The sequence below is a fragment of the Suricata suricatta genome, chromosome 3, assembly GCF_006229205.1.
Source record: "Suricata suricatta isolate VVHF042 chromosome 3, meerkat_22Aug2017_6uvM2_HiC, whole genome shotgun sequence".
NCBI classification, from domain to species: domain Eukaryota; kingdom Metazoa; phylum Chordata; class Mammalia; order Carnivora; family Herpestidae; genus Suricata; species Suricata suricatta.
Genome location: NC_043702.1, coordinates 48574970 through 48585687, shown reverse-complemented (window position 1 = coordinate 48585687; position 10718 = coordinate 48574970). Strand labels below are relative to the sequence as shown.

The window sequence follows — 10718 nt, the reverse complement described above, 5'->3', positions numbered from 1 at the left end:
AATCCGTTATAGCCATCCCCACTGCCACCATATCCACCACCACCTCAACTGCCACCAAAGCCACCACGCCCACTGAAGTTTCCTCCACGACCAAAGTTGTCATTCCCACCAAAACCACCTCCACGACCACCACCGAAGTTTCCAGAACCACTTCGACCTCTTTGGCTGGAAGAAGCACTGGCCATCTCTTGTTTAGATAGAGCCTTCCTTACTTCACAGTTGTGGCCGTTCACAGTATGGTATTTTTGAATGACAATCTTGTCTACAGAGTCATGGTCGTCAAATGTTACAAAAGCAAAGCCTCTCTTTTTGCCACTGCCTCTGTCAGTCATGATTTCAATCACTTCAATTTTCCCATACTGTTCAAAATAATCTCTTAGATGATGTTCTTCAGTGTCTTCTTTAATGCCACCGACAAAAATCTTTTTCACAGTTAAGTGGGCACCAGGTCTTTGAGAATCTTCTCTAGAGACAGCCCTCTTTGGTTCTACAACTCTTCCATCCACCTTGTGTGGCCTTGCATTCATGGCTGCATCCACCTCCTCCACAGTGGCATAGGTGACAAAGCCAAAACCTCTGGAGTGCTTGGTGTTCGGATCTCTCATTACCACACAGTCCGTAAGCGTTCCCCATTGCTCAGAATGGCTCCTCAGACTCTTATCGGTTGTTTCAAAGCTCAAACCTCCGATGAAAAGCTTCCGCAGCTGTTCAGGCTCTTTGGAAGACTCTGACTTAGACATGACGGCGGTGGGAGGGGAGACTTCAACGATGCTTACTCGGCGGCGTCCACAGGCAGAAAGGAGTAATCTAACGAACGTATCTCAAGAGAAGTTTTAACATACATACACATGATCATTTCCTTAAAATGCTCCTAAAAATTTTCTGGACAAAACAATTTTTACCTGTTAAAATAAGGAATTTCAACTGTTTTCTTTTTCCAGGAAAATAATAAATTTCCCCTTATATATGGCTCATAAGATGCTTATGGGAAACAAATTATACATCCACCTGGCAGTCACCCTTTCAAAATACTAGGAGATATCATGTTATAAATTAGACAATCTCTCAGCTCAGAAATGCTTTCCTTAATCTAAAATTAAACTTAAAAATCTGTTAACTCTATTAAAATAGCCTGGCACTATTAAACACGTATTAAGTGCTACTATAATTATAAAACTTTTATTCATTTGAATCTTACTTAATCAGCCTACTTTGTAGCCTATGGGCACATTTACAGTTCATGATGACTCGGGGTGGGGGAACAAAACAAAACATTCTTTGGTCCAGACTTTTTTTTAATCCAGAATTGGTAAAGTACAAAACTTAACTGATCACAAAAGGGCTTGGGCAAAACAGCAAAACTGACTCAACAGAACCCAACATCATCACTACTAAAGCTATGTCAGGAACCAATCTGGCTATATCTGTCAGCAGTGTCCTCCCTTTGTTAGAATACCAGATAACCATAGATCTGTGAGCACACAGGTAGTCTTTTTGTAAGAGTCTAATCTTAGAAACTTCAAAATAAAATTTGTACTCAATTTTTCACCAAAACAATATTTTCATGTCTGCCTTTTCTAAAACTGGGGACAAGTGATGCTTACCTAAAATAGTGCTAACCAGGAATTCTTCCTGATCCCTGAGATAAAGTAAGCATGCTCTGTGATACATATTTGTACAGTGACACAGAGACCAGGAATAAGAAGGAAAAAATCCAACTATGATATCAATATCATTTTGTCAGTTTACTTGGCACCCAGAAATCTGCAAGTTGCCATCATTCCCAGATGCTACTGCCATTCCCAGTCCTTAACCCTCCATTAACTAGTTCTATGAAATTAAAAAATAGTAACAAAATGTAACTCATTTGTCATTTCCTAACCCAAATTGGCTAGGAACTTCTCACCAGTATTTATCAAGAGATATCACGAAACATCATAAATACCCAGTATATAATACTTTAGTAGGCAAAAAACAGTAGAATAGCATTATAAGGCCACATGACAAAACTCAGACTTTGTACAAAACCAAAGTAAATTCTATAAGCAGCATAATATCCAACAATATCCAACTGATTTTATAGGTTAAACAAAAGATTACATGACCCAGTAATTCCACCTCAAGGTATACATAAGTTCACACAACAACTTTTACACAAATGTTCATAGCAGCATTATTCATAACAGTAAGAAAAGTAGAAACAACTCAAACATCTATCAATTGATGGATGGATAAATAAAATGTTATATCCACACAATGGAATTTTTTTGGCAATAAAAAGAAATGAAGTACTGATACATGCTACAACTTGGATAAACCTTGAAAACATTATGCTAAAAGAAAAGCCAGGCACAAAAGACCATGTTACAGGATTCTCTTTATACGAAATCTCCAAAACAGGCAAACAGAAAGTAGATTAGTATTCACCTAGGGATGGGAGATTGGCAGGTGTCAATGCTAATGGCTCTGGGGTTTCTTTTGGGGATGATGAAAATGTTCTAAAATTGTGGAACAAGACACACAACTCTGTGAATGTACGAAAAACTTACTGAATTGTACATTTCAAATGAGTAAATTGTATATATGTGAATTATTCCTTTATAAAGCTATGATTTAAAAAAAAACACTTTGTGCTGCAAAAGTTGAGAAGGGAAGGTAAAACTATTAAAAAACAACAACAACAAGAAACAGTAGCACTATTATAAAGTTTACCCTGCAAATCAAGGAGCAAAGACTCTTAATTTCATCTTTAACAACAAAAAAAGTTGCTGTTATGAAACTGTATTTAATCAGATCTTGCTAATTTTCTAAGAAAAGTCCTTTTATTTAGGAATTGATGCTTAGTCTCACATGGACATTTACATTCACACACAAATTAAACTTAAATGATTCTCTGAAGAGCTTATCTCACAGAGATTTTATAAGCCAGAAGAAAGAGAAGTATGTATGAAACTAAATGTAAAATGATTTTCATTATAAACCCTCTCTTATTCTGAGTGAGTATGTCTCAGATAAGTCAGCTAATTAATGTCAATAACTAAAACAGAGTCTCCACACAAATAATAGTGCTCTTAAAAAGCATGCACTTTGAATCACTCATTTGTAATCAGGAACTAATTGAGATACCTTAATAGACCAATTGCAAAACATAATCTTCTATGAAGCAAGGAAAGACCTCTATTAACCTGTACTCACAAGAAAGAGAGACTTTACCAGACTTTATTAATTCTGACTGGTATTTTCCCTCTACCTTAAGATATTTTTAAGTAAAGGTGATATCAGCAAGTTAAATATGAATCTTCAATAAAAATACAGGATTTAAGGAAACTAAAAGATGACAAAGTATTTTAACCTTTTTTTTTTTTTTGAGAGACAGGGAGAGACAGAGCATGAGTGGGGGAGGGGCAGAGAGAAGGAGACAGAATCTGAAACAGGCTCCAGGCTCTGAGCTGTCAGCACAGAGCTCAAGCTCACAGACCACAAGATCATGACCTGAGCCGAAGTCGGATGCTTAACCGACTGAGCCAACCAGGTACCCTGACAAAGTATTTTTAAACAGTTTCTCAAAAGTAGGGAGACCATGTATAAGAGAAAATTTCTATACTAAATTTGTACATAAAGAAAAAGAGTGCAAAGATTATAACACAAGAGTACCAAGGAAAAGAATTTAAAAAGAGAAGACATGTAGAAAGATTCCAAGTCAACAAAATTTATATGGAAAGAACATGGTGAGATAAAAAAATTAGCTCTAATTTTCTAAAATTAGTTATTAATAGAAATTATTATTAAAAACTATCAAAGCATTATGTAAACGTATCAGGAGGACTCTGATTATGATATTTGATATAGTAAGAAAAACTATCCCATCTGAAGAAAGTAATATGGAAAAATAAATATCCTACAACATCACCTAAGTTATGTTATTTTTCACAAAGTTTTCTCAATTGTAAAAATATTAAAGAAACATATACTTTATAACTAAACACACCTAATTACTTAATACAAGCTCTATGAAGACTAATTAAGATCTTATGTTTTCTGTAATAAAACAGTGACATACTTCAGTCATTTTTTTCCCAATTTTAGAGATAAGACCAGTGTCTCTGCCTCTAAAAGTCATTAATCAAAGTACATAATCAGTATACCAAAATATACAGAGTTAGACAAATAAGAACTACTTCAAGCATTAATCTAATAATTACTTTCCTGATTGATGGTTAAAATCAAGTAACACAAAAATTTCTATGACTTACATTGTTGTTGCGAGTTTCTACAGCAGGAAACTTTCTGACTATGAATTTCACAGCAGATTCCAGATTTTTGTCAATAAGGTAGGATGGTTTTGCCTTGGGATCTCCACATGCCTACAAAACAACAGTAATAAAAAAGTGAAATGCATCCTTGTTCTAAAACCAACTAATAGAATATCTGTAATCAGAAATTAGAGATATTTATTGTTTTTGGTGAGCAGGTGATAAAATGAATAGGCAAAGTGCAGGGATTGTCACAGCTGAAATATGCAATGGGAGACAGTACAGAGATGTTCTTCTACTGAAAAAAATGCATGGAAAGTTTCAAAGCAGTTAGCGCAGAACAGCAGTGAAGGAAAAAGCTCAAACCTAAAAAAAAAAGAAAAAGAAAAAAAAAGTCTTGGTTTGAGGTAGAATTGTATTCATCTGAAGCTAATAAAATATTACAAAATTAAATATTCAGAAGAGTACTGGAAATGTTTCTTTCTAAGTGTTATAAAATAAAAACTTATGTTTAAATGTCCTTTCCAAAATGTTTTCCTCATTCATTTTAAATATTTTAATACAAGAGCCCTAGTTCAAAAGAACTGGAAGCTGCTAAAACTGAGTTTATAGTACTAAAGTGTGTAACCTGTTCCTCTGAACACCTGAATTACAACAGTATTTTTCCATCATACCAGCAGTACTTCAAACAATGAATCTGTATCTGTTCTAGATCTCGTAAGCACAGAATAAATGGGAATGTTTACATTTTGACCACATCAGCCCTATAGCATCCTCTGTACTAAACTGTAAAGCATTATACAAATATAAGTATTAGAAAGAACTTTTTATCTGAACTATTAGCAATACAGAATATAATCAATACTATTCAGTGTTTCATTATGTGACATTTAACTAACTGCTTGCTAGTGAGATGTTATTTGTTAGGGAATTACTAAAATAAAAAATAACATTGCTATTTAACTTCTCATTGAATTTTTTTAAATGTGTCCTTTGAAAAGTTTTATCTCTCTACTATGTGTGAAGAAATATCACATTGCAATTTTTTTTTATTTTTTACTATGGCTATGTTGTGAACTGCAGAAAGAGAAGTTATGAAACATGAAACTGATCTGAAAGCGGGCAAGCGGGCAAAGGGAAGGTGAAAAGCTTTGCAAACCTTCCAAACTTGTCCTTGCTGGGGAAGCATTGTAATAAAAAGAGAGAAAATAACGTGTAAACAATGATTGTCAAACTATGACATACGTTTCAGTAGAGAACTTATGCACTGCAGACTATGAATAACAAAACAATATTAGAACTATATGGTGCTACAATTTTAAAGGTATTCTAAGTAGCGAGTTTAGTATACAATAGATTTTATAGAGTTTATACTATTCATATATATTTAAATACTACTGTGTAAGTGTTCAACCATGTCAGGTTCTTGGTGCTCTTTCTAAATCAACTTAAAATAATACTAGAAGGAAAAATGAAGACTACATGCAACTATAAAAATAGGAGCAAAACCGTCAGTGAAATTTTACATACCTTAAAAAGAAACGGTAGCCAAGAATAAAAATAAATTGTTATTGGATGACTTTTGCACGTCAGCTCAGATTGAAACTATTTTTCAAATATCACCTAACTCCCTTCCAAATGAAAGTATAAAAATCAATGCAAACATTCCTGTATTTTCCAAATGGAAACAGGAATGCATTAAGAATTCTCTTAATTATCACACATAAGTAGATAAAACAAAATTACTTTGAAGAAATTTAGAACTTCATAATCCTTAACCAGATTGACACAAGGCAACTATGCAAATTATATTTCAACATCATAAATATTAAAATATATCTGACTTTTCTTCAGAGTAGACTATCATTTATTGCTCATAAACTAATTTGCCAATTAATCCACTTCCCAAAAAATGTTATGCTATATAAGAATAACTAAGAACCACATACTACATTTTGTCCAAACAGAAATAGCTACAGATTAGCATTTCCTTACACCAAAAATACAATAAAAATCAAGTTTCCTAACTATTGCCTGAGGTGGTGCAGAATCATAAAGTGATTCCAAATTACACTGTTTATTATGTTATTATATTCAGGTTTTTAATGTTTTATCTTTTCCATAATCTAATATTTAAAAATTTAGCTATCCATTATAACAATATTAGTGACTATCAAATAATGAAAATATGATAGACTACTACACCCATTTCCCATGATCACAAATTCTACCATCTAAGAATTTCATCAAATATCTTAAAACTAACATATATGTATGCTCACGTGAGCATGTATATAGAAGAGGAACTCTTCCTTCTCCCACTGAAAACTAAAAGAATGGAATTTCCATTTCAACAGAAAAATAAATGGTTGCATAGTCTTCCCTTGGAATTGATTTACTTTTTTCCACGTTTGTTCAATAAGCCATAGCTAAACATATTATAATGGGAAACACAATGCAGACTCTAGAATAAGATTTAATGGGTTTTAATCTTCACCACTTACAATTCATAGGATGTGAATATATTACAAAATATCTCCTAGTCTCAGTTTCTTCATGTTTAAATGAGGAAGTTAGGACTTACCTCATATGGTCATTATGAGGATTAGAAAAGAGATAAACCATGTACAGTATTTAGTCAAAGGACTGGCACATAAGTCCACTAAAATGCTCTAAAAATGCTAGCTGTTGTCAATAACAGCTACAATAATTATAATTACTCAAGTAAAAGTCTCATATGAATAGTAATGGCAAAACAATCTTTATCATAGTATATGGAACTAGCAATAGGACTACAATTCCCTCTACTAATCACATATTTCCTTCATTTGTCCTAAGTCTAAATGCCAGATTTGTTGTACTTATAGAAAGAGTTTAGCCTAGTAGTTAAGAATATGAGTTCCAAGATAGGCTGTCACATTCAAATTGTAACTCCACCACTTCCTAGCTGCATACCCATAAGCAAGTGATTTACTCCTCTGTGCCTCAGTTTCCCATCTGTTAAATGTACTGTTAATAAATGCAATATACCCTAAAAAGTTTTTAGCTCCATTGCATGAATATCTGTGTGTATGTGTATGCGTGTGCACACATGTAATTTACACAGATATTTGGCATACCACAAGCACTCAGAAATGCCAATTAAAAAAATATATGGTTCATAGATACTATACAAAAGTACTAGACCTTATTTTATATTTTCTGAAATCAACCTGCTTGATTTATTTACCTAATACTAACAGAGACACTGTGTAAGGAAAACTCAGGTTAAAAAAAAAAGTACAAGAAAAAATGGCCTGACTAAAAGCTAACATCTAAGTAAATACATCTAACAAAAAGCCATACTTAATAATTCAGTTAAAAAGGATTTCCTAAAACAAAACAAAACAAAACAAAAGGATTTCCTACTGGGGCGCCTAGGTGGCTCAGTTGGTTAAGCAACCAACCTCAGCTCAGGTTAATATCTCATGATTCCTGTGTTCAAGCCCCGCATCAGGCTCTGTGCTGACAGCATGCAGCCTGCATGGGATTTTTTTCTCTCTCTGCCACACCCCTGCTTGCACATTCTCTCTCTCAAAATAAATAAACATTTTTTTAAAAAGGGCATTTCCTACTATACCAAAACAGTATAGCAAAATTCCAACTAACCAGATGTCTCGCTTTATAAAAATTAATCTTCTTCCACAACCTAACTCAGTACATTTTCAGGACATGGAGGACAAAGAAATCATAAAATAACCACCTGTATTTCAAAAACACTGTCTGCATTTAGTACACGTGAAACTCGACCTCATTCTACAACTACAATATTATAAAAAAAATCAATCTCTCAGTCTCCAAAGTGCCATCCTTTGAAGTGGCACATTTAAGAAAATGACATATACTACTGCACTTAGTTATTAACACATTTTTGACTAATATATTGTCAGAAAGGATTACCACACAGACTGAATCAAAAGGTTTTACAAATTACCAATTCAGTTAAATAAAACTTTAGAATACTTCTACCCCACACACACACCAGAAAAAGAAAAAGAAAAAAAGAAAAGATGAGTACAAGGCAAAATTGCATCTAAATAACTGAACCTCACAGCCCTACTGATTAAAAAAAAAAGGTTTTTTGCATTCACTAGAGAAAAAGGAAACTATATTGAACCATAGAATTAAAAAAACACCACCCCAAAACCTTGTTTTATGTTGATTTACCATGCTTTCATAATGTATAAAATACTGTAAGTTAAATTCCAGAAGGTATAAAGCAAATTTAAATATTTATATACTTAAATTTCCAGTTCTCACAATTGGAATTTTATTTTCTATGATATTCTACTTATCTTTAAATTCAACAAAGTGATGACTATTTAATGTGATAGATAAAATTGTACTAGTGTTGAAGGAATACTTAAATATATTAAGAAATCTGTCTCTGAGTCAAGGAGCACAGCCCATATGACTTCCTGGCAAGCTGTTTAACCTCTGAACTTCAGTTCTATAATCCATAAACTAAGGGTACTAACACAACCTACTTCACAGGGTAGATTGTTCAAATTTTTAAAAGACAAAATGCACATAAAGTGCTTATTTCAGTACCTGGTACATAAGGACTGAATAATTAAGTTCTAAATAATCATCTATTTTTTAAAATAAAACTTCCTGAAACACATGGCTATCTATATGGAGTTCCGAATTATCAAAGTTAAGATTTTCTATGTAACCAATTCTAAGTCAGTATTGTCAATCAACATCTCCAAGTTCATTTTTTTCCACAAAACACTAATATAATATTACCAAAAATAACAAAGAAGTTTTAGAAAACCACATATTTTACTCATGCCAAAAAATAAGTATCTTTCACTGGAACCCTCAAGACCAAACTTTATGTGATTTTAAAGTATAACCTTAAAACAAATTTTTCTGCCAATCTACCACCAAAAAGAAAACGGGCGCCTGGTTGCTCAGTTAGGCATCCATCCAACTTTGGCTCAGGTCATGATCTCGCAGTTTGTGAGTTCAAGCCCCAAGTTGGGCTCTGTGCTGACAGCTCAGAGCCCAGACCCTGCTTCAAATTCTGTCTCTCTCTCTCTCTCTGCCCCTCCCGTGCTCACGTTCTCGCTCTCTCTCAAAAATAAACATTAAAAAAGTTATTTAAGGAAAAAGAAAACAATAAAGACAGGGGTGGAGAATAAAGAGAATATTTACTGGGCATCTGCTGTAAGATATCTATGCTTTATAAACTGTCTAACCCATCACTCAATAGAGAGAAAAGGACTTCAGAAAAATTAAGTAATTTACTCAAGGCTTTACAACTATTAGCTGGTGAGTACCCAAAGATTACAAAGCACTAAAAATGCCTAATTAAAACAAAACAAAAAAGTTAAAAAAAAAAAAAGGCTCTATTCTTTCAATACCTCAGCTGCTCAAAACTTTCATTGGAGTAATTACTATCAAAGGAAAAACCTGTTTATAGTTTGATCAGTTTTATTTTTTTATGTCCTAGTCTACCTCAGCAATATAACACATTCCTTTGCCAAAACAGAACCAATTTTTAAATATAGTAACTTACAGGCACCTAGGTGGCTCACTCAGTTAAGTGTCGAACTCCTAAAGTTTATTTATTTTAGGAGTGATAGACGAAGTGCAAGTGGGGGAAGAGCAGAGCGAGAGGGAGAAAGAATCCCAAGCAGGCTCCTTGCTATCCATGCACAGCCCCTTGCTCAATTTCACAAACCGTGAAATCATGACCTGAGCAAAATCATGAGACATGAAGCCTAGAGTAGGGCTCTGCTCTGACAGCATTGGGCCTGCTTAGGATTCTCTCTCTCCCTCTATCTGCCACTCTCCCACTCTCTCTCTCAAAATAAATAAACTTTTTTAAAAAACAAAATAAATTCAATAATTTAATTAAAAAACATAAACAGGGGCACCCGGGTGGCTCAGCTGGTTAAGCATCTGACTTCAGCTCAGGTCACAGTCTCAAAGTCTGTGGATACGAGCCCTACATCAGGCTCTGTGCTGACAGCTCAGAGCCAAGGCTGTTTCAAATTCTGTGTCTCCCTCCCTCTCTGCCCCTCCATGGCTTATGTTCTCTCTCAAAAATAAATAAATGATTAAAAATTTATTAAAAAAATAAATATGTAAATAACACGAATAAAATTCCAGAAATCAGAGTAAGATTACTATTTGTGGACTACAGGAAAGAAACCAAGGCCCATCTGAATATTTCAAGAAAGAAAGAAAAAATGCAAAATGTGACCAATTTATATAGAAACAGGAATTTAATTTTTTCTCAATAAAAAGAAGCCATAGTTTTTAAAGCAAAATTAAAAGCATAACAGGATCAAGATTCTCCCCTGGGTCTCCCAGGAAATTAATTGACATTAATGCTCAGAGGAAGAATGGACATCACCTAAAATCATGGACTCTTAAAGCAATTTACCAAACTCTTATTTTCTAATTTTAGAAATA

General features: G+C 33.7%; 2 protein-coding genes across 2 annotated transcripts in view; both read right to left on the bottom strand.

The window, feature by feature from the left end:
- The window catches only part of NCKAP1 (NCK associated protein 1), an 89896-nt gene extending 84454 nt beyond the window's left edge, over nucleotides 1–5442 (bottom strand). The window contains exons 1-2 of the mRNA XM_029933292.1: nucleotides 5413–5442; nucleotides 4254–4364 (exon numbers count right to left, since the gene is read on the bottom strand). Coding sequence (XP_029789152.1) covers nucleotides 4254–4364; nucleotides 5413–5442 — 141 coding nt within the window. The remainder of the gene's footprint in view (nucleotides 1–4253; nucleotides 4365–5412) is intronic.
- Nucleotides 7–755, bottom strand: LOC115287642 (heterogeneous nuclear ribonucleoprotein A1-like). Its single transcript, XM_029934291.1, has one exon. The coding sequence runs from the start codon at nucleotides 738–740 to the stop codon at nucleotides 45–47; it is 696 nt and encodes a 231-aa protein (XP_029790151.1). The 5' UTR covers nucleotides 741–755; the 3' UTR covers nucleotides 7–44.
- Nucleotides 5443–10718: the final 5276 nt, after the last annotated feature.

What these genes read in the sequence shown, in the direction of transcription:
- LOC115287642 (XM_029934291.1), bottom strand. Translation starts at nt 740, where the DNA reads ATGTCTAAGTCAGAGTCTTCCAAAGAGCCTGAACAGCTGCGGAAGCTT.